The 24615-nt window shown below is 40.8% G+C and overlaps 1 protein-coding gene across 7 annotated transcripts in view; it reads right to left on the reverse strand.

Annotated features, from left to right (window-relative positions):
- Nucleotides 1-24615, reverse strand: part of SEPTIN8 (septin 8) — a gene marked incomplete at its 3' end in the record, with an annotated part of 54810 nt that overhangs the window by 6916 nt on the left and 23279 nt on the right. For 2 of the 7 annotated variants that reach the window (XM_083600159.1, XM_083600162.1), the window contains exons 3-10: nucleotides 22608-22803; nucleotides 20671-20857; nucleotides 15799-15960; nucleotides 13724-13820; nucleotides 11671-11839; nucleotides 11261-11393; nucleotides 9731-9921; nucleotides 1554-5212 (exon numbers count right to left, since the gene is read on the reverse strand). In XM_083600159.1, coding sequence (XP_083456285.1) covers nucleotides 5209-5212; nucleotides 9731-9921; nucleotides 11261-11393; nucleotides 11671-11839; nucleotides 13724-13820; nucleotides 15799-15960; nucleotides 20671-20857; nucleotides 22608-22803 — 1139 coding nt within the window. Of the gene's footprint in view, nucleotides 1-1553; nucleotides 8484-9726; nucleotides 9922-11260; nucleotides 11394-11670; nucleotides 11840-13723; nucleotides 13821-15798; nucleotides 15961-20670; nucleotides 20858-22607; nucleotides 22804-24615 lie in introns of those variants that run through there. The other 5 variants (XR_014544816.1, XM_083600157.1, XM_083600160.1 and 2 more) reach the window with 4 other exon arrangements.

A 24615-nucleotide genomic window follows, 5' to 3' on the forward strand; every position in this document is an offset into this window, starting at 1 on the left:
ACCCTTAATTTGCTTTTACTGTTTCCATTAAAGACGGAAGGATCCATGGCCCGACGGATAACTTTATCAGACAGTAACCAACTATTTGACCTTTCTGCCTGTTTTTGTCCTCACTCGCCACAAATGTCCCTGCCTCTTAAAAGAAGATCAAGCCATGCCCAAGTCACTCCAATATTTAAGACACCATGGTAAGACTTAAGAAGGCAAGTCCCATAGCTAGACTCTTGAGACATTACATTGTAAAAATAAGCAAAAGGTGACAAGTGTGGGGAGGTGCACTGTGCATTTTGGAACCCTATGAGATCAAGGTTCCTACACACGCAGGAAGCTGCCATGGATACAGAAGGGAACCTGCTTCACACCATCCTCCTTCATGGTTGAGGAGGGGGAAAGTTAACATGCTTGCCCTTTCTTCCCCACCCCCAAACGTGTATTCCTCATACTGAATTGCAATACCTGTAGCAACTGTGATGCTTCAGAAGCAATTCAAAGTTCAGTTACTCATGTTATCATTTGTAAAAAGACATTACTTAAGAAAACTTCTATGTTTGTTCTAGAGATGTATTTTTCAGGTGTTGTGAATGAAGTGTGAAATCTCTTGGACCTGTACAAAGTGCATGCATCTCCCGCTATAACTTGAAGCAGTTGATAGAAAACGGATTGTCACTACTCAGCATCCATTTGAGTGGGCCTGCCCTGCGTACAGCTCAGGCCCTTTTAAAGTGAAAGAAGGAAACACCATCTGGTGGACTATACGTTGGATTCCCTAGTTTCTAGGTATTTTCACTGCCCGTTGTTCACATTTTTATTAGCTGGCTCATTGTGAAGAAGCAGATTTCATGCAAGCATCCTCACTTGTTCTGTCCCAACAACTGCAAATTTGAAATTCTACTACTTTAGTTCCTTTTACCTGTAAAGGAAAGGCCTCTTCAGATTCTCTACCTTGGCACCTTTATGTTGCCAATACATTCCATAATTCAGAGTTAAAACTATTATCATGGGAAGTCAATGCTGATAATACATGACAATGCAACTTCCTTAAACTTCTCTCTAACCAGATCATTCCTTGCACACACCATGCATATTAGGCACTTTGCCTCATGTCCAAGCCAAACCTCATCTCCCTTACATTTGACCAGAAGTGAAGCCTTGTGTTTCTTTTGAGCAAGTTTGGCCTTATAGCATTATGCTGTGCCATCTTGACAATTCTGTAAAGAGCAAGGTAGCCTTTGATGTATATCAGAGCAGGGTAACAAATGTGTGAATTTGCTCCATCCTTAGGAGCAAAATGATATATAAGTATGTAATATCACCCAATGCAACTGTTTAAAAACCCAGACAAACCCTGATTCCAAGTGTTTGTGCATGTAACATGGTCTGGACCCACTGAGATCAGTGAAATTATAGTTTCATCCCATCAGCTTAAGGAGATGATAGAGCAGAGCTTTACATGCAAATTGGATTTGTTAAATTATTCTCCCCCCACCCCATTATACTGGTCTAATTGATATGGGTTGAAAGGAATATATATATCAAAATAAAAAGACCAGAACTCAAAATAAAATGTAACATTTAATAAAAAGAAAGAAGTACAAAGGAAACTGAAAAAGTGAAAGCTTAAAAAAAAACTTGTAAAACAAAAATGAAAGTGACATGTTAGCAATCCATGAAATCAGTTCCATAGGTTTTCCTGTTGCCTCCTTGTAAGTTTCATTCAGTACGATCTTCCAGGTGGAAATAACTGCTTTGCTCCAATCAAAATATGCAAACTACAAAATGAATAGTCATCTAAAATATGCAAGCTTGAAAACAGAAAAATATGCATGTTCACTGGAAAGCGGTCTTTCCATTCGTCAAACTACATACAGAACGGAGAGATTTGAACAGATTGTTGTCTTCCTGTTTTTCTTACCTCACACATAAGAGGTGAATCTTCAAGCTTAGTTTTAAGAATTAATTTAAGATTAGTGTCACATTGTAATAACCAGGAACTTATTAAATAAGAAATAACATATAGAACCTACTATATGCAATTTGGTCTCATACAAAAAATGCAAAGTCAAGTACTATCCCAGCTGAGAAAAATGATACTGGTTTCTACTGGGGAAGACTATTGCAAAAAGTTTAACAAAGAGACTGGGGCCAGCAAACGTTGAGGCCAGTATTTCACTAAAAATGACAAAATGGTCAGCACAACATAAAGGTACAAACACACAAACATACATACATACATATATATATAATTGTATTTAATATATTGTTACATACATTCTGAATGTCTTCATCAGAAATATATTGCCATTATGGCCATGTGTCTACATGTTTTATCTTTTCATTATTGCTACCACTTTTTCATAAACTTTCAAATAGGGCTGAAACAAAGTGATTGCCAGAAAGCCAATCAGAAAGAAAATATTTGCATAGATGATCTTGCTGCCTTATGCAACTGCTGGAAAACTTACCATGCTATATTAGTTTGCATGTCTGATTTTAAAAACCACACCTTTATTCCACAACCCTGCAGCCTTGTTCATATTAATTAATTTCCAGGCTCATGTGAAATCTTGTTTTCACACAAGCGGACATGGTTTGCTTTTGCAACTTTAACTGATTGCGTGTCAGGATTGTCATCGTGTACATAATGCAGCATATTTGATCCTGTGCACAACCATTCCCCCTTCCCTACTGTTTTGAAAGCTAATATTTTAGAAAATATATTTAGCTTAATAGAGGCACAGCCTTTTTATTTATTAAATTCAGATTACTACAAACACCTAAAAAATGGTTAACTATCCACTATACCACCATTAGGTGGGTCTGCTATTAAACAGTACCAGTATAATTTTTTCATGAGGTTTTTTTTTTTTTTACAATTATCAAGTAATACTGCAACATATTTTTCAATATATTCAGACATTGTCCTTTTAAGAGAAAAACAAACAAGCAAACAAAAGACAGGGTTTCAATATCTGAGCATGTGTAATGGGCTTCTGTGGGAAAAGATGAGGAACCTTAGACCCGGACTATAGCTAAATACTACTTTGAGACAAGCAAGAAAAGATGCCTTTTGCAGTTTTAAAAATTAAAAACGGGCTATGCTACAGCACTGAAGAGAACTGAAGTGGAAGGTTAAATTAATTCCATAGCAAAAAAGAGATGTGAACTGTTACTGAGACGGGGGAAGGTGGTGGTGGGGAACTGTGTGACCCCTGGCTTGTCCATGTCTCCCTTTGGGTGACAGGTGCATCCCAGGTTTGCACAATACAGCAGAAAAGAACTGGCAGGAGACTCTCAGGCTGTGTACACATTATTGGCTTAAAACGGAGGGTTGTTCTTTTTCATTGTGTTTCATAACTGCATTTGCATGCTGTTGTACACATCAGCATGCCTTGGTATATTGTTCCCACCTGAGGCTGGAGACAGGAAAGGGATACTTTTACCCAATGAGCAGTTCTCAGCTCAGATGGGAGCTGGCTTGGCGGGGCTGGGGTGGGGTGGGGTGGGCAGGAATAAAAATGCAGTCTTCCACAAAGAGCTACAGGCTGCGGCTAACTTTGTCATCCATGGCTTCCCAAACCAGTGGTGGGAGCCCACTGAATGCAGAGGAGACAGGAGTGTGTACACAAGCCTTACTAAGTATTCCAGCCTCCCATCTGTACTTCTCTATGCAAACAAGCTCTTACAGCTAGCCGTGAATATGGGTTTTCTCACCAAAGCTTATGGAAAGAATAAAATGTGATGTTCAACAACGTTGTGGAAGTTCACAGATGACCTGAGAAATCTTTGCCCTGCAGCCCAGTTAGTGTTAATTGGGCCATGCAACTCATTTTTCCTCACTACAGGGAGATCTGCTGAACATGGAACTTTGCCATTTTCACTTTTAATTCATGAAGGTGTCCAACGTATATTTGCATCCCCACTCACAGCAAGCAACCCTGCTGGATCTCAGGGTGGCCTGTCTGGCAGGCTGAGATGCTCCTAAAAGTTGCAGTCATTTCACAAGCCCTTGTCTCAAATGCATCCTTCCACAAAGCATGTGGCAAAAAGGCATGATACATTTGGAAAAGCAAATCATGTTAAGGAGCCCTCTTAATTTCGTCTAAAGGGGCTTTTTTGGATTTGGTCAACTCATGTGCGTGAGCTTGGCTAAAGAATGTAAATCTGCACAAAGACATTGTCTTAAAAATATTCACATCTAGGTGTTTGAAGGATTACTTTAACTGATAGCTGCCTTCGGTTCAAGAAGTACAGGGAATTCTTTCTATCAAAGCCATTTTTACTGATTGTTTCACCGCCACCATAAAAATGAGAACATCTCCTTCCAGCCACTGAAATATCCAAATCCTGTTTGTTTTAGGATAGTCAAAATCAACAGGTTTAAAAAATGGGAGCAGCATTAAAGGCAGAAGTAGCATCCAGAGTGGAGATGGATGCAGAGAGTGATTTATAAACATTAACTGCAATTTTCTAGGTTCTACTTTTGATTATGGAGTTGTAATTTATTTTATTTATTATTAAAAATAATAAGTTTGAGGATGAACATCTACTCAGACAGGAGCATACACTAGTGAAAGAAAAGGAACTACTGTTTAATAAGGAGTTGCACTTCAGCAACATAATATAAATAGCAGAACAATATACAAGATGTTTGTCTTATTTAAACTGCACACTAGTGTGCACGTTATGAAGTAGAAACTGCCTTCTTCAAATAATAAATTTAAAGTGTCACTTCAAGCTCGTAATGCATTTAGATTGCAATTTTTGTTAAAAATAAAATATTGGTGATATTTAACCTAAAATAAATTTGAAAAATGAAAATAAACAGGTTCCCAACAGAAACTTTTATACGGAACTCTTTCATCAAGATTGCATTTTTAAAAATGTATTAGATATAGTTAGGGCCATTTTATAAATAGATAGTAATTCATTGGGTTTAAAACAAATTAAACCCCTGACATTTCAGAACTAGCAATACGAGTATTTTCCACAGGGAATCTGCAAAGACAAGGCAAATGTTTTCTTAAAAACGTTAACATCCTGCATAGTCACAATCCAGTCACTGAAAAACGCACCAGATGGTCAGTTTGTCTTTCATGCTGTTTCACTTGCACAATGGTATGACAGAAGGATTCACAAGGTGGAAAAGCAAGCAACTAAAACATATGAATGCACAGAGTCCGCTCCTGGCATACAAGTCTGTGTGTGAGATCAACTGAAACGAAAACATAAAAAGCAAAAATTAAACGATAGAAAATCAAACATAACGAAAACGTAAAGCAATATCATACACAATGTTAGTGGCAAAAACGCAATGTGATCCTTTGGGACTTACATGCCACACTAAACCAAGGTCTAGTGTTGTGTGAATAAGCCTCCCCAAGCCTGTGCAAAGCATCAGGCAAGTATTCTCTTCCCTTCCTCTGTTGTGCAGCCAACAGAACTTCTGCTGAGTTTAGTTTCGATTCCAGAAAATATTGGCTTAGCGTTACATATGAACCCGGTATCCTGGTTTAAATCAATCCATGGTTAGTTTCCAAACAAGCCAACCTCAAACTATGGATTATGAAGCTGGCTTGTTTCACTAACGATTACTAGTTTCCAACCAGGATTGCTGGTACACATGTAATGCTAAGCTGAGTTAATTTGCAAGTTAAACTAAGCTCAGCAGAAGTCACACTCCTGGCTGGAGAAGGAGGAAAGTGATGTGAGTGAGTCTGACTCTTTGCTTGGGCTTGCGAAGGTTTGGCCACATAACATTAAACCATGGTTTAATGTTCTATGTAAACCAGACCACTCCATGATCAAAATCAAATCATTCTTGCCTTACTTCTTAAAAAAGACAAAACAAAAAATCTAATTAATTGCACTAGAGATAAGATTAATCAGTTTACCTGAATAACAGACCACAGGTTTTTAAACTTATGAGTCATCTAGTTCAATCTCAGGCATTTCTGTTTTTAAGATCTCTGTTAGAAGGACTTGGGTCTGTTCAAGATCCTGGATTGGTGGTGGCTGACACTGGTGTTCTAGACAGGCTATTGTGACTCACTTTAGCTCATCATATTGTAAGTCATCTTGCTCATGCTAAATAGGATAGTTACGCTGCTGCTCCATAAGATTCATACAGAAATATAAATAGGCTGTTCACCAAAACTGCTGAATTTTTTTAAAAAGAAAAAGAAATAAGTACTAGTAATGTTTGATAGAACTAATCATGATAACCAGGCATCTGTCAAAAGGATACAACATCATATTAAGCTTAACACAAGCACAAATCATCACAAACATTCTTAATTCACGGAAGACAAGAGGCTGAAATTTAGCATGCGTAAAGAACAAAGAAGCCTCTTATATATGAGACAGAAGCCCCTATAGCAATCTTATAGCCCAATTCTGTAACTTTTCTACAACTTGTGCTAGACCTTTTAGTTTGAACTACTAGATGGGCAATTTATCTTACAATCGCCATCATCCACTTACCTAGGGTAAGTATGCATGGAAAAAATAGATTGCACTGTGTATTACACAGCAAATATTACATCATCTGAGACTATGTAGTTGTTGATCAGTTCTACAGCTTAGTCACACAATCATATCATTTTTTAAAAAAAGATAAAAAAGGTATAAATCACATAAAAACACTAGGGTTCTTTACTTGAAGTTAAATAGTTAATGCAAAACTACTAACATTCTGAGGCAAAGCAAATTGCCAGAATTTTGTAACACGCATTAGCTCAGAAAGTCATTGGCTGTCAAGTTCACATCAACTTGCTTCAGGCGAGTTTCCCCCCCAACCTTGCCTACACCATTTTTTGCACCATCCCCAGCTCTGGTACACTATATGCCACTTGCAGAATGTCATCCATTCCTCTCTTTTACACTGTAGCTGCAAGGACAGCAGTTATTGTATTACACAGATCATTAAAAAATCTCTTATAAAACCTGCATTATTACTCCTAGGGCCCAAGCTGCGTGCATTGTATCTGGGCAGTAATAAGCAACTAACAGAGATCACGGATCCAAGGCGGGCTATTTGACATCCCTCACAATATTATCATTGGAGGATTCATTCACATGGTAGAGTGATGTCACCACCACTTCCTGACAACAGTAGGAAAGAAGGATTCCCCACCATGATCCTAACACAGGCAAGTTCCTTCTTTACAGATGTCACTAATCTAGCAGTGGTCCAGGCAGAAGTGGCTTTCATGCTACAAAGGTAACACGTGAGCCCACTCTTGGGAATAAGAATCTGGAAAAGTTGGCAGCTAGTATCAGCTGAGCCTGACCTCTAACAACAGCATGAGGATATCAACACATGTGCTAAGCAACTTCAGGTCTACAAAGACCTTCACAACCATGACTATAATTGCACGACGAAGAAAATTAGGACTGTGCACCCTTGCCCTGCCTCCACATCCATGCTAGCCTCTCTCCAATTCTGTCTCTGTGTTGGGGGCATGTCTGCAATGCAGGAGCCTGATGGACACGTGGGCTTTCCCTGTGAGCTAGAACCCTCAGCAAACATGCACAAACAGCATTGGGAAGTGGTGGCAGGAGGTACCAGCACAGTGTGACAGTCCTGCTCTCTTCCCTCACAGGCTTATTGCTATGTGGTTCTGAATACTTGAACAGGTGAGTTGCCTCTGACTGAACTGAGGGTAGAAAAACCAGGGGCAGAGGTCTGGGGAAGCTACAGACCACAGCAGAGACTAGAATGCCTGTTACATTCTCCAGAGTTATCAAAGCATCAGAACTGTCGTACTAGTCCTTGAATGGACCAGAAGGAGAAGATACGCACAACTTCTGCAGCTGGTTGGCTAGGTATGCATATGAATGCCGGCAAGTATTCATAGGCAAGCATAGGTTGAGGAAGACGTTTCAGCGTTATCCTCGCCTTTTTAAGTAAAGGAAACCTTTAATCTCAAAGGCTGGACATGCAACCGTATCACACATGGCAATACTTTGAAACAAAGACTGCGTTACAGCAGATCACTGAAAACCATCCGACGTGAATCAGAGTATATCTCATAAAACAAGCTATGGCTCTTGGATCCTAGATCAAGTAGAAGAGATGCTAAAGATGAGAGGCAGGCGTCCTCCATAGTATTAGCAAGAAAAAGAAGTATTAGCGAGAACAACAATAAATATGCCACAGAAGTTTCAGTACGTTCTAAGCAGGAAAATTATTAATTTGCAGTGGAGGGATTTAATTGTCTTCAAACAATCTCGCACAGGTAGCAGGAAACTGTACTTAAATTTAAACTTGAACTGAGCTAATCCTTGCTTTGTATTCTCACCTTCATTATCATTATGATGCATGGTTACCAAAAACAAGGCCTGGACCTCCATGAACTTCAATATTTTAATAAGTATAAAATATCAGGTGTAGCAAAGTAGTAGTATGGTTTTTATCCCTGTTTATCCCCATTTTGTACTGCAGCTGGCTCAACTACGAGTAGCAGCTATAAAGAGGTGATAACCTGCCGGAAGAGTACATTGGAGAAACACTTTTAGCAGCTGATTCAAAACAAAAATGTGCTTATTCGGATATTGAAAACTTGTTTGTGGAATTCAGTATCACAAGATGCAGTGTGGTCGCTGGATTAGACAGCTTTACAATGAGATTCAACAAATATATTTTGAATATGGAAGTCCTGTTTTAGTCTGCCAGTTAACACTGGAGACAAAGATCAAAACACTGGAGACAAAGATCAAAAGTGGTATCTCCACAATATCCTCTTTTCTAGACTTCCCAGAGACATGGCGGGCCCCTGTTTGAACTAGAAGACCTTTGATCTGCTCCAATAAGGTAATTGCTAGGGTCCCATGTACCAGTTTATCTGGAGGGATGAAACATGACTCAGTGGTACAGAATATGCTTTGCCTGAGGGAAGGTTCCCAGTTTTATCTGTAAGATCTCCAGTCAGCAAGATCTCACACAGCAGTGTAGGAAAGATCTCTGCCGGAGACTCTGGACAGACACTGCTTCTCAGCGTAATGGGCTGGATTGGCTAATGGTCTTTGTATCAAGGCAACTGCACACGTTCATGCGGAGGTATGACACAACATGCAGCCTGAACATTAAATTTGTCCACTATAATGAGTAGACCTACATGGAGAACAGAACCTACTCTAACCAAAAATAAAATCAACTGCATTTCAAGATCCCATGGAACAAGAATTCCTGTTGGGGATGCTTAATGTCAACACTACATAAAACAATACTGATTTATTTATATAGAACTCTCTTATTTCCCTTTCATGGTGGCCAGTAGACAAAGAATTAATACTAGTTGTGTGTATATGCGTGTGTGTGTGTGTGTGAACTTGTTTTTGTATGAAATTGTTTTATGCTTGTTTTCATTGCTAATGCACTTCAGGAAAAAGTGACAGACTATCCTGGGGCCAGAAGCAGCATTTACTGGGTCAATCTTCATTAGTCTAAGATGGAGGTCTTTCCCCTCCTCAAATCTTTGGTATGGTTGCAAAACTACGGCTAAAATTTATACAACATTTCCTTGGCTTATTCTGTTAGAATGGGAAATTGGGGCTTCTTTATAATTCTGGAAATTGTCTAAACCGCTTCTTGAGCCCCTCCTCATTCCTTCCCACCACTTTTTTTTAAAAAAATAACTCATCTGTTGCAATATTTTTAGATGACTTGACTTGGGTGTGAATGTCTTGGGAAAGGATGGAAACAAAGTGAAGCTCATGTCAAACTGCTTACTTTTTCTTGTCTTTGTCCTTCTTCAGCGGCTGCTGTGAAGTGGCTTGCAGAGACTGACACTGCAGGGTTTCAACTGCCACTTTCCTCCTGTTGAAGGCGTTCATCTCCTCCTCCAGCTCTCTTCTCTTCTCCTCCACTTTCCTCTTCTCTTCCTGATGCATTCTTTTTAGATGTTCAAACTTCTCATGCAACTGGCCAAAGGAGGGGAGGAAAAAACCCAGTCAGTGCTGCCTCCACTGCCAGGAAGTAGAACCCAATCCTGACCTACAGCAGGGCACTACCATCCAAGCAAGTGTGTCCTATAGGTCACCAGAGTTAAACCCTAATGAGAAACACAGGTGTCCCTTCTGGATCCAGCACTGGTCTGATTAACATCTACGTAATGGATCCATGTGGGATGGACTAATTCTGCTTCTCAATACACCTGCATACCACCATGGAAAGAATAATCTGCCTGACTTGTATGGGTTCTTTCCACAGACATTAGTGGAGCGACCACTATAGTGAAAGCAGCAATTCCTCCACTCCATTAATATATGGCCTGGCCCTTGGTTCCAGCTGAAGAACAAAGGTTTACAATTATTTGACACCCACTTGCCTGACCTTCATGTGTCAGATTAGCCCCCTGTGCTCCTGAAGGATAGAAACATGCCTTCATGATTACAGTGGTGCCTTGTGTTACGTACTTAATCCATTCCAGAGATCCGTTTGCAACAGGAAACTGCTCATAACATGAGGCGTGCTTTCTCTAATGGCGCCTCCCACTGCTGCTGCACCGCCGGAGCGCAACTTCCACTCGCATCCCGGGGCAAAGGTCGCAACAAGGGGCACCTACTTTCGAGTTAGCGGAGCACGTAACCCACAGCATTCATAAGTGGGAAGGTACGTAACATGAGGTACCACTGTAGTTGAAAGGTTTCTTTTACAAAAAATGAAGCAGCTCATAGATAGGGTAAGATAATGCTGGAGGTATGACATGGATACAGTCATTCTGGGATTGTTTCATCTAGGTTTTAGATACTGAAAGCCCTGGAGTAATAAACCTTAAACTTAATAAATTCAAATACAAAAATTCAGAAGTTTTAAGCCTTTCCTCCACAACCTTCATATAAAATAAAAGTTTGAGCCAGCCTATGAAATGAACTGGCAGTAGTTTCTCACACACAAAAAGTAAGGTATATACTACCACAAGGTATAGTCAACAGCAATAGATTAGATGGCCTTAAAAATGGATTAAACAAATTAGGGGGCAATCCTAACCCTCTAATGCATTCCCCACAGGATGAATGCCCCTTTAATGCCCTGTTTCTAAGCTCCCAGAAGGATCTGGCTGCTCATATCAATGGAGACAGAATGCTGGATTTGACAGGCCTCTGTTGGATCCAGCAAGGAAATTCTCATTTTCTTTGCTTCTCAGTGTTGGAATATTATAATTGTAGTGTCATAGGAATACACACACCCACACCCACACACCCCTACTACTTTTGGCCATATGAATCTGTGGCCCAGATTCCATTCTCTGCCACTCACTTCTCTCTCCTTTTCTTTCAGTTCCAACTCTGTTTCCTTGACCTTGTTCACAAACATTTGCCTCATTTCTTCCTCTTTCTTCTGCAACTCACAGAGGAATTCTTTTCTCTTGGTCTCATAGGTTTCTTGAAGGCTGGTTAAGACACAAAAGACACAAACCTCAAATCACTTAGACGTTAAAAGGTGCTGAAAAACAACGGAAGACAATAAGCAGCTATAAAGCTACACCTACGTACATGTGCTGCGCATGCATGTGTCAAAGAGGGAGGCGGTGAGGCAGTAAGGACATGACACATTACTGTCATCCTGCTTACAAGAGTGCCCCAGATTCTGACAGAACTTGCAGCCTTCACACACCTGTACAGGTATTCCAGTGGAAAGCAAGAATGGAGAGGATGATGCTCTCTCACCTGAATGGCTGGCTGTCAGGATCAGTATCTTTGAAGCCCATTTCTTCTAGCTTACACCGCCTGTAAAGCTCATAGTGGCGAGTGTGAGTTTGCTCCTGCAGATCTTCCATGTTGACACGGATCAGCATCTCTCGCAGCTTTACAAAGTCACAGTGGCTTTCATTCTCAACTGAGCAAATGAAGAGAAGGAGCGTAGCCATTGTGAAAAAATGGATGGTTTATACCAGGGGTCAGCAAACTTTTTCAGCAGGGGGCCGGTCCACTGTTTCTCAGAACTTGTGGGGGGCCTGACTATTTTTTTGGGGGGGGAGATGAACAAATTCCTATGCCCCACAAATAACCCAGAGATGCATTTTAAATAAAAGGACACATTCTACTCATGTAAAAACACGCTGATTCCTAGACCGGATTTAGGAGGCCATTGGGCTGGATCCGGCCCCCGGGCCTTAGTTTGCCTACCCATGCTTTATACACACCAACTTGACTCAAAATTCTGGGGTTTCCTTTGTTGGTGTAATGTTCTAAGCAGAATTGAAGGAGTGTTTCCTCCGTTAAGAGGAGGACAGCTTCGTGCTGTCTGATTAGCAAACCTTATAACACAATCCTATGCAAATTTACTCAGAGGTCACCCTTGGGTACAAAAGGGGCTTACTCTCTAGCAATTGCATTTCGGATTGCTGCCTCTGTATAAATAAATATGGAATGCAGGATATCATCCATATTATTGTTATGGTGATTTATTGTTTTAGGCTTGTTTATTTGGAAGCAGGAAATGATTGTGTCTGGTACTTATCTGAGTGAAACTGGTTTTTTTAAAAAAATGTTTTTCATTTCTTTATTATGGTATTTATATAACACTAGCTTCTAACGAAAATATTGTGGTGATACACACCAAAAAAGTAATATAAAATCATCAAAGCATCATAAAATAAAAAATACAGAATAAATTGAATAAATAAATAAATAAATAAACTGAATAAATTTTCTAAAAATACTGATGAAACAAAAATGTTTTTAACAGATAAACACCAGAATTTTAGGTGCCTGTCTAATTTAATCAGGAACAGTCTTCTAAAACTACTGGTGCCACTATGCTTGAAAGCCTTGGTTTAAGGAGCAGCTTAGTGAGTATATAGCATGAATTTGTAGCGACCATGAAGGTGTTTTTGTATCCTTGTATTCAACTGTATTTTAATTGTGTATTGATGTATTTATTGCATTATTACCATCTGCTTTTGATTTATATTAATAGATCACCTGGAGTATTGTTTAATTGTTTTTGCATTTATATATAATTTATTTTTAATGTATATATGCAATTGTTTTATAAATGTATTAATTGTATTGTAAAATCACTTTGGGATTCTTCATAGGAAGCAATTAATAAATGAAAAAATAGCAACAGCATCCGTTTTTAATACACTTTGCTATCTTTGGGAACCACTTTTAGCTCAACTTTGTTGTTGGAAAATCAGCTTACAAAAACAATTGTAAAATAAAACACCACAGAGCCTTGCCAGATCAGCATGCATATTTTTTGTGTGTGCTTTTGAAGTCCCCCCCCCCACCCTTGGGAACATTTCCACAGATACTGCAACTGACAAATAATCAGTAAAAATAAAAAATGTATAATGACACAATAAATTACCAGCCTAGCAATGAAAACAGAGAACAGGCATCAAAATAAACTGCCAGGTGCTAAAAATTAGATGGTGCCAAGCACAATTAGGGGGGGGGAAACCTAATTGTCATCTAAAGGTAACATGATAGGAATGTTCCTTATGAAAGACTTTTATAGGAAAGAGGACTGTGACATTTCCTGGAGCTGAGGGCAAGCTGACTTTGGCATAAAACTGAACATTAGTAAACCCATTGGGCTAGTCATACTCTGGGTAGATCTACTGGAATTAATGGTCCATTAGTCATGTCCATTCATTTCAATGGTTTACTCAGAGTACGAATAATGATGACTACAGCCCATACAGCTACAAGAGCAGGAAACAATCAAGGAAAGTTTACACAACACTGTCAAGAGGCTTGGCTTCCGACTTACCTTGTACCACACCCCAAGGATATTGCCGAGCCCTCACCATTTTATTTCCAACCTTTACCTCTTCTGTGCTTCCTACAACAGCAAACGGTAGATGAGCCTAAAATGACACATAACCACGGAATTCAGTGCAAAATATAAAATGTCACTTGCGCCCTCAGCCTCAGTTCAACTCCTCGTAGCACAGAATCACATTTCCCACATCTGTGGTATTGACATTTTTGCTGACAGCAGAACTGCAAAGAAAGAAACATTCTGAAAAATCTTCTGCTGTTACACTAAAACAAGACAAAAGGGGGGGGGGAACCCTAGAATTTTCAACTATAAACCAAGAACTGAAGATTTCACACAGTCACTTTCTCCACAAACAACCTTTGCCAAAAAGAATGCTTTTGGGTAGATTATATATTCCATATCCCACCTGACTCTTCATTGCTCAGATGTATACTATCACGTTGCTTGCTCAGGGCTTCCACAGATGGGACTCATGGGGTGAATCCTTACCATTAAATAACTGTAGGCAAGCTACTGCCCAAGCAACAGGTTTTGCCTCAATGAGTAATCATATTGATCCACCCAACAGGGTCTTTATATGGATGCAACTCAAGGTGAAAGAAAGAAAGAAAGAAAGAAAGAAAGAAAGAAAGAAAGAAAGAAAGAAAGAAAGAAAGGTACTCTGGATGTCTGGTATTCCCACTCACTCAGCTTCCACACTCCACAGCTTATTCAGGTATGGGAAAAGGCAACTTGTAGATCCTGTCACATACACAGTATGTTTAGAGATAGCATTGCAAATTCACTCCCCATTTCAAAGATGAGTGTGAAAGGGATGTTTCATATCTCTACTCTGTCTGGCACTGTCTGCTGTTATGAAGCTGACCATAGTGCAAGCTTAAGCAAGAGGCATTTTAAAAAGAGTGTCCAGTTCAGGTAATTGGGTTGTGTAGGACTATTTGTGTACCACAGTTCAGCATTCTATTTACTGGGAAAGTACTAAGTAATTTTGGTAATACCCATGAGTATTTATTGTATATGATGATAGCTGTGACAGAAAAGTTTGTTTTTGCTAGGGCAGGTTGAGTCCCCAAGTATTTTCTTTTTCTTTTTCCCATGCCAGAAAAGGGTTAATGTACGACAGCCTCTGATTGGCTGAGGTTCGGGGAGGGGGGAGTTGAAAAGGAGAGGATTTGGAGAGACTGAAGGAGGTTTTGGAGTAGGTTGGGATTGAGGGTGGGAGGATAGGCAGGAAGAGAGGGAGTGAGAGTTGGTTCTGGGTAGAAGCATCCACTCTGAGGAAAATATCACGAGCTAGAAAAGGAGTCTCTGAGCTTAGTGTGAAGGACAGTGTGTGGTGTCCTGTAAGAGTAATTAGGCCAGGAATTAGGCTGAGGCTGAGACAGGAAAAGTAGAGGCTGTAAAGAGACAATTTACTTAGGTCTCATTCCAATCAGGAGGGGAGAGATTCTTCTAGTATGAGAAGACTCCCAAACCAGTGAAACCTTGGGTCTATTACTTGGAGTACCTCAGGAATAGGGGTGTCTAAGGGGTGTGTAACTGACAGAAAGTACCACCTTGTTAAGAACCAAAGTATTAAGTGTGAAACAACTGAGAAAACCTTGAAGTGAAATAATATTGTAAACTGAAGTATCTTAAGTTTTATCCACTCGTGTCATAAACCTCCTTGTTAAATAAAATCGTTATTGTTTATTTGAACAAATCCCACCTGAGACTCCTAATTATTAAGTTTTACCTCACGCAAGTCCCCCACAAGATAATCTGAGGTAGTTTGAGGGATTTTGTGGAAGTGGTGCTCTGTGAGGTAGGCACACTCTATTTTTAAGTGAGTGCACCCCAACAGCGCCAGGGGGAAAAGGGCCATCGCGCTGTCGCAATAGCCAACCCAACAAGATCCCACTGCTTCCTTATACAACAAGGAGTGCTCCACTGAGAAATGGGAGGAATAGCACCAAAGCACTACTACAAATAGAGTCTACCAGTTCACACAATCTTCAGTTTTGATATGTCACTGCTATCAATACAAAACTATAAAAACTTGTTGCAGTAAGCACATTACTCACATTCATCACAGAGTTAATCTCAGCCACAGCATCATCATCCGTGGGGAACTGATAGATCTGGACTCCATTGCTAACCAGTTCGCTCATGATCTTAATCTTAAACTTGTGCAACTCACTCTTGGAAATGGTGTCAGCTTTGGCAATTATAGGGATAATGTTCACCTGAAAAAGAAATAAAACCAATGGAAGTATTTCCCCCCTGAAAGAGTTTTGGAGGCCTGTCATTAATTGCACTGTGTTAGGGATACTAGGCTCCCCCAATCTCATTTGTATAAGCACATTAAATTAGGTCTCCGCTCTTCTTTAATATCCCGTTGCCACCAATCCACCCATTTCAAAACCTCCTAGTAGTGTGTATAAAAAGGTAAAGGTAAAGGTACCCCTGCCCGTACGGGCCAGTCGTATCCGACTCCAGGGTTGTGCGCCCATCTCACTTAAGAGGCCGGGGGCCAGCGCTGTCTGGAGACACTTCTGGGTCACGTGGCCAGCGTGACGAAGCTGCTCTGGCGAGCCAGCACCAGCGCAGCACACGGAAACGCCGTTTACCTTCCCGCTATAAAGCGGTACCTATTTATCTACTTGCACTTAGGGGTGCTTTCGAACTGCTAGGTGGGCAGGAGCTGGGACCGAAAGATGGGAGCTCACCCCGCCACGGGGATTCGAACCGCCGACCATGCGATTGGCAAGCCCTAGGCGCTGAGGTTTTACCCACAGCGCCACCCGCGTCCTTAGTAGTGTGTATAGTTGAAATTAATTAAGTTAGCCTTGTTCATTAATTTCAATAGGTCTACTCTTGAGTAAAAGCTAACTGAATACAAGCTGTCTGGAGCACCAGCTAAGAGCAGAATGTTGCTTAGCATTCTGAATGCAAGTCTGTCACATCAAACAGTTGAACTAGTAAGTGTTACCACTCAGGCATGGATTATTTAGCCACCCTTGGCCACAGTGTATTCTCTTGCATTCAGATATTCAAGGAAATTTACATTATTCTTCCAAGTATTATTAATGTACATACAGTCATACCTCGGGTTACAGACGTTTCAGGTTCGGTTTTGGACCGCCGAAATCCAGAAGTACCGGAATGGGTTACTTCTGGGTTTTGGTGGTTGCACATGCACAGAAGCGCTAAATCACGCTTTGCACATGCGCAGAAGGGCCGAATCACAACCCGCACGTGCGCAGACGCACAGCTGCGGGTTGCGAACGCTGTGGGTTGCGAACGTGCATCCTGCATGGATCACATTTGTAACCCAAGCGTCCACTGCAGTATGATTAGGGCCTTCAAAGTAAAGCAAGGGGGGGGGGGAAAGAACTATTCTGATTGAAGTCAATGTGACACAATTAAATCTAACCAGTGTCAAAAAATTGACTTTCTATCACAAAAATCTATTTTTTCCTGAGGCCTTGCAGTAAGTCAGCTTGCTTGGAGTTGTAGTCCAAAACATCTGGATGAACAAGACTGTACCATGGGTATAAAGTAAAGCAGATATCTACTTTGATCTGCTCTAATCCTGTCTGATAACAGTAGTTTGCTTTCAAGAGGCAAATGAAAAGAGATTTTGGCTGGGATTCATAACCCCCTCCATACAAGCACAATGTGTGTGAACAATACTTCCATTCCATGGCAGCCCCTTGAACCTCTTGGGGAGCTCCCTGCCTCAGGTAAGACTTTACACAGGTTGTAGGTACTGAATGCTACTGTTGGAAAAGAGCATGTTGTGCTTTAGATCTAAGCCTCCCCTTGCTTTAATTTCCTGGCAGGCTTTGTGAACAAATGGAATTTATAAGCAGCTGGCAGCCAATTAAAATGTTGTTATTTCTTAAACCTAATTGCTAAACCATGCATTCACTGATTCCAGCAATTAGCTTGAAGAAATGCAGAGGTGCTGATTTTTTAAAAAGGTGAATTTATTGGGAGGGGGGAGCATGGATGTGTTCCCAAAAGAACAGAGAAGCACGCTCTAAAAAAGCAGCATGAAAAAGCAAGCCAGGAAACTTCAGGGAAATTGAGCTTAAAGTTGAATACCTGGTGGCCCACCAACACACAGGTACTTGAGTGACAATGGCTTTCCCATGTCTGCCTACAGAACAAAGTTCCCAGCAAATTCTATCTGCAGTGAATTGGCAGGTGCATGGCTTATTGCTCTTTTGCTGCAACAAAGCACTGTCAGGGTCATTAAGAAGACACAGTTGTCAGTGCTGGCCTGGATTAAGATAACTGCAAAACTAGTCTGTTCACCCAAAGGAGGCTTTAGGCTTGTTTTTCCTTAAACAGTAGCTTCCCCCACTCCTTCAGTGCGACCTGCTTTGGAAAAGAAAGCAGAGTTGTAAAAGCAGTTTGTGATCTAGCTTGAGAGTCAGCTGCTGAAAAGAGTAAGATATGCCACTTGGCTGACCCAAGCCAATTGTACAAGCCCACTCAGTTCTTTGGAGCCTAGCCACCATCTCCCATCACTATATTGTGAATTATAGAGCAAGCTGGACAACTTTTCATTATCTTGGGATTTCTCTTAAAATATTCCCACAGGTAATCAATCTGTCCTCCCAAAACTGCATCCAAAATTGCATCTTCTTGACCTTCACTCCCAATTCCATTTCCAGAGCTGGAAACAAAGCCAGAATCTCTCTTCTGAATTATCAGGTGAAGCGACCACAAGGAAAGAGCAAGCATGGAATGAGATTAAAGATATGCAACATCAGCATGCTAAATATTGAAGCCAACATAATAAAACGTACATGTATCATAAAAGCCCTTTTAGAAACAGGTGGTTTTCCAAAACAGAGCTGTACTTTACTGTGCCAAAATGTATGCTGAGTTAAGATAAAGTGGTAAATGAGATAGGGTTGGATACTTTTAACTTGTGAGTGTCGAGATATGAACGGCTAGACATGGTGCAATCTCAGCCATCTATTATTTAATGTAGTAATTCAGCTTTGAAGGCCATTTTTGGCTGTCTGGAAGTAATCAGATAAAGTAGGCAACAGATCCTTTGGTTATGACTTCAGCTGCACCCCAGTGCATGATGGGAGAGAGAACTGCGGAGAATGATCCTCCACCCTGGAAAAGCCTGGTGAAGTCATTTGGATGAACCAGATACATTAATATCACAGGAAACCCAGACAGTCTACCCAGTGTCTGACATCACCATGCTGACATTGCAGAGTTGTTGAACAGCTGCCCCCCTCCCCATCAATGCATAGCCAGTTCAGATGCCTACATCTTTGCTAAGCAGATGTTTAATCTCAAGCCAATGTAGTATCCAAGCCACATCTGAAATCAGGAGCAGCTCTCGGAATGGGACAAAGAGCAAGTTGGAAATTGAGAGCGTTATTTCCTACGTATCCCACAGACCTGGGTTCTGAGGTTCAGACTACACTTAATCATTACATTTTCTTTACCAAGGCACTCCATTCTGAAAAATTAGGATACCTCTCTGACCACCAGAAACGTACTGTTTATTATTATATTAATATTTATGCCCCTGTAAAGAACTTCCTGTGAGCTGTAATGAAAGAGAGCAAAACATGACAAAGTTCTGCAATGGAAGCACACAATCCTAGTTAGCCACTTGTCTTTCTACTTGTTATTTCTACTATTTTATTGTCAGCCCCATGCTTTGAGATCTTGATATCTTAAATACTCACTTCATATGCCAACAAAGACTAAACTGGAGCTATCAACCAGACCTTAATGTTTACTTGGGATTGATTCTCTCTCTCTCTCTATTTTTCTATTGCATATGCATACTGAGCATTATACACATATGCATCTGATCAAATATCTATGCATGCAGGATTAAGGATTCTGCCAGTGTCAGAAGTGGTTGCTGGGGGGTGGGGCAGGGATATAGTATAGCCTCCAAACAGCAACACACAAAAGTAGTGGGCAAAGCTCAGCATATGCAGCTCAGGATTCAAGCTGATGGAGCCGAAATATATAAGTGACTCATCTCTATTCTTCAGCAGATGCAGTGTTCAAATTAATCCTTAGCAAAGTGCATCATTTGGTCATTTAAAATGTTTTATGTTCTTAAAGTTAAAAAGGTCACCCAATAAAAATGTGAACTTTTTGTTTTGAACATGAATCCTTTCACGTGAATGACCTTTGCCCTCTGCCTCAAGCTCTCCTCACAGCATGGACTTCAGAAGACTTGCTTTTTCGCTTTGAACATCACACACCTAGTCATTAGCTAGGAGGAGAGTTGGCTGGCTGAGCACACGCTGCATGGAAGCAATTATCAGCATTGCTAAGATGGTCTACATCTGGCTACAGCCACAAATGGTTGCTGCCTTATTGAACTCACCAGAACAATGCATCCCAATGACTACTGCATCAGAACAACTGCCGTTAACACAAACTGATTTACTGCGTTGACCATCTTCTTATAACTTCTGTTAAGTTGTTTCCCACAACTTAAGTCAGGGCTGTCTTACTTTAATCAGAACAGTGATACGTAAATTCCATAAGCCTACAGGATTTTCTTCCCCTGACCTATTTCCCCAACCCATGCATATCTCAGCACTGTTGATGCACTCTGGATTGCTCAAAGAGAGACATTCACAACAACAAATGTTATAACGCTTAAGTGGCCTAGAATTGAGTGTAATGAAGTGAGAAGGATAGTGTCTAAGGCAACCGCTGAGAACAGGGAATTTTTTACCTCCTTGGCATAAAAAGTGAATAAACATTTAAATTTATTTATTTAGACCATTTCTATGCCACTTAATATTTTAAAACAATCTCTAAGTGGCGTACAGAAAACTAAAGCAAATAAATTAAATTACACAGTGATTGGTGGTTGAAGGTGCCAACCAAAGCTTGTACTTAATTGAAAGTCAATGCTCATAGCATGTGTGAGGTAAAGCACATACCTTACTGTCCAGCTTTTTCATGGTTACCAGATCCAAGGACTTCAGCGAGTGACCGGTTGGAGTGATGAAATAAAGGCAGACATGGATTCTTGTATCATGATAATTAAAGAGGGAACGCCGGATTTTGAGCTCTTCTTGTAAGTAGTTTTCAAACTGCGTGTCAATGTAATCTACTATCGGCCTGTAACTAAAAACGAATTCCATTAGCAACCTGAATGCTAAAGTTAACAAAGAATGACTGGGCACTTTCAAGGATGCTGTGAAAGGAATGGCCCAGTCTCCCCCATCTGCCAAGCTTTGATAAGAATTCAGTGCAAGAGATGTTAAAAACCTTTAGTGCTAACCGATGACAGGTTACCTCATGAGGTAAAGCTAAAATTAGGCAGAAGGTGGTGCACACACAAGAAGTGAAACTGGAAATAAAGCCAAAAGCACTTCTGGGGGGAGGGGTGTTATGCTGATGAGCTGAACTTGATAACTTTGTTACAAAGCAGAAGTGATAACATGAAACCACAGTTACTCACTACACACTTGAGTTATAACCAAGGATGTTCACACTGTTCATATGTCAAGTGAGCATCCAATGGCAGCTCATTTACAGAGTTCACAGAGTTAGTTGGGTTAGTCACCATCTGTCAGCTGAACCAACTGTACAGAGTGGTTGCAAGACTAAAATACTGTTCCACACTCCCCGGATGAAGGTCAGGATACAAATATAACTGAGAAATACATAATTAATGTATAATACAATAAATATTTGAGAGGCATTTACTCAATTCATTACCCACCCTTCACCATAAGGTCCCAACTGGTGGGTATTTATTTATTTTTTGCAACGAGTTTTCCTCATGGCTGAGGAAAACCACGAGCTGCCCTGAAAAGTAAAAAATCGGTAAGAGATTTGATCCTTACAAACTAAAACGTTGATGTTTTAAACAAGTGTTTTCAGTTACACAGCCTAAAAAAGATTATTGGGGTTTAAAAAAAAAGTGTGGGAGAAGAAAAAGAGCATGGGAGGGGGGTCCAAGTCTGCATTACATTATGCATCTTTTACTCAGACATCAACTGTCCTCAGCTACTTGTTTCTAAGAATGGAAGCCAGAGAAGGGTGGGGGCTACATGCAAAGTGATAGGGTCACAAAGGAACAGAGAAAGCACTGATTGTTTATCATCTGCCCAAGAAGAGAAGAGCAGCCCTGTTGGAGCAGGTTAAAAGGTCCGTCTAGTTCAGCATCCTGTTTCCCACAGTGAACAACCAGATGCTTCTGGGAAGCCCACAAGCATGACTGAAAGGCCCTCTCCTGCTGATGCTCAGTGCCATTATGGACCTAGGATTCCTTCCTCCAAATTGTTATTTCCCTCACTCTGGAGGAGGCACAGCAGCCGCCATTTTGCAAATGAGTCAGGGCAAAACTTAAGAACCAATTAGCTTACTGTTTAGAGTAATGGGAGGACAGTCAGAAGCAGTTAATGTAAGGGAGGAACAGCATCTCAAGCATCAACCTCGAGTAACCCACCGAGTTGAGTAATCAATAATCAATACAGCCGGTATGTCCAAAGGCCAGAGGTTCAGTGTCAACATTTAGTACATAATGTCCCACCAAGCCCAAGTGTGAGTGGGATAAGCTGAGTAAATCTTTGTGTCCTAAGCTGCCCGTTGCTAACCTGGTGCCCTCCAGATGTTGTGGGCCGCAACCCCCATTGGCCCCAGCCAGTGATGGGAGTTGCAGTCCAAAATGACAGTGCTAACTGAGGTTGATGGGAGTTGTAGTCCAAAACATCTTGAGGAAACCAGGTTGGCGAAGGCTGCCCAAAGCAGCTGATCACATTATGAATGGGCACTCTCATGTGAGGCCCAGCGTGTTCCCAAGACATTACATTCCTTTACACGTCGAAGCACTGCAGGCTTTTCTGCACCAAATCGGAAAGTGACTTGCCTTTCATCTTTATTGATCTGATCCCCAAACCCCACAGCATCTACAATGGTTAATTTCAGGTGGACATTGCTTTCCTGCAAGTCGTAAGTCCGTGGCCGCAAGCGAACAGCGTGCTCATAGTGACTGGCTTCTTCAGTCTCAAATGTTGTATTGAAGAGAGTGTTCATCAACGTTGACTTCCCAATGCCAGTTTCACCTGAGAAATTCCAGAAATAAGGAGATGCTTCATTGTCTTTTCCCCCGCTAAATATTTCTCATGATTTCAGAACAAATAGATTTCAGGGAGTTCACGATAAAGACCCTTTGATTTGTCTACAGCTTTCTCCCCAAAGGCTTCTAACAAACAAAACAAACCTTCAGTATGTGCAACTCCTCAATCTCTGTTAAAGCACAGATGGTGTCTCCCACCTCCAACCACTTCCTTTGTTTTAGGAGCAAAAGGCAGTATTAATAGCATGAGGCAATATCCTTTCTATAAACATGCCACTTTCTTTTAAGTTCGATCCTCTGTGCTGCTAAGCAGCCACGGGCTAGCATTGCTTTTCCAGACATAAAACTGAAAAGAGCAGCGAGATGTGAAGACTAATAAGGGAAAGGTTTACAGAATGTCAACATGATCTCTCCGCAACCCTATAGGAAACTTCCAATGTTCTAATTATGGGCAAACTCCCCTTGAGAGATCATGAATCAGTGTGGAATAGTGTAATAATTTCAATCTAGTCTGGATATTTGACAGATGGCAGAGCACCAGAAACCCCTGGGCTGGTGTATGATGCAAGGACATGTTGCAAGGAGAGCTGGCAGAGCAAATGGGAAGTGAATCAGGGAATACTTGCTCCTGGCTATGGCTGGCGGCTACCCAAGCTTGTGAAATAGTGGAGCTGTTTTGTCAGAGAGGCAATGAAGTGTGGGTATATTTTGAAACATGAGTTAACAGAAAGCTTTCGAGGCTGGCCCAGTCCCATTAGTAACTAAGATTTCTATCAAGACATTCCAAGCCACAGAAAGGGTCTTTATATATTTCTTTTGATTTATGGCCTTTAACCTTAATCCTTCCTGCTTGCCCATACTGCTGCCTACGCAACTACAGTATATGCTTAGTCTTCCTGTCAGAATCAATGTCGATCATCTTTATTTTGTTACATTAATCTGCGGTGAATGGAGAACAGAGAAAGGAATTCAGCATTATTGGGGTTTCCTTCAAATCAAGGTCAAACTCTTCTTTACAGAAAGCACATATCCAAGTACCATCCAGCTACAGGCTCAGAAAAGCAGGCCTTGGAGGTCTGAACAACCTTTAAAACTACAGGTTATTCCAATAATAAGGATAAAAATATACCAATTCCATCGCTCTGTTTCTTTAAGTCCCACCACAATTACGATCATTTGCTCTAGTACAGAAAATAAATGATGCTTCCCTGGTTAAATAACTTAGCTGATTAGAAAGATGTGATGTGAAAAACAAGGGGAAGGGGAAACATACCAATGAGTGCGTCAAAATCACACAGAAGTTTTTGTACACACCTATAGCTCTCAGCAGAGACCTGGAGTATATTAAATTCTCTCCTGAGCTATTTTACTAAGCAGAAACCATGAGCACATAGAACAATGTATTTAAAAGTATTTTCCAATACTCGCCAGATTGGACTGGGAAAAATTATAATTAACACAATAAGCATTTATGGAATTTTTGCTGCAGCTAAATCTGCAAAAAGAAAAGCAAGAATTTGGCCTTGTAGGTCGCCTTCTGGAGACCAAAACCTGTTCCCCAGCAATCATATGCATGTTTCAAAAATTAAAACAAAGATCAAAGGCCCCAATTATCATTGCCAGAAGCAAATTATTCCAATCCGATTCCAATCTAACCACCGTAACTTTAATGCTCCCTGTGAAAGTCATAAGATAGGGGAGACAACTCTATCAAACTATGGAGGAGAAGGCAAGTAAGCAAGCCTGCAGCTTCGGCAACAACATATGGTGCAAGCCACCCAATCCTGTATTCACTGAG

Source organism: Podarcis filfolensis (genome assembly GCF_964270895.1).
Source record: "Podarcis filfolensis genome assembly, chromosome: 2".
Classification (NCBI taxonomy): domain Eukaryota; kingdom Metazoa; phylum Chordata; class Lepidosauria; order Squamata; family Lacertidae; genus Podarcis; species Podarcis filfolensis.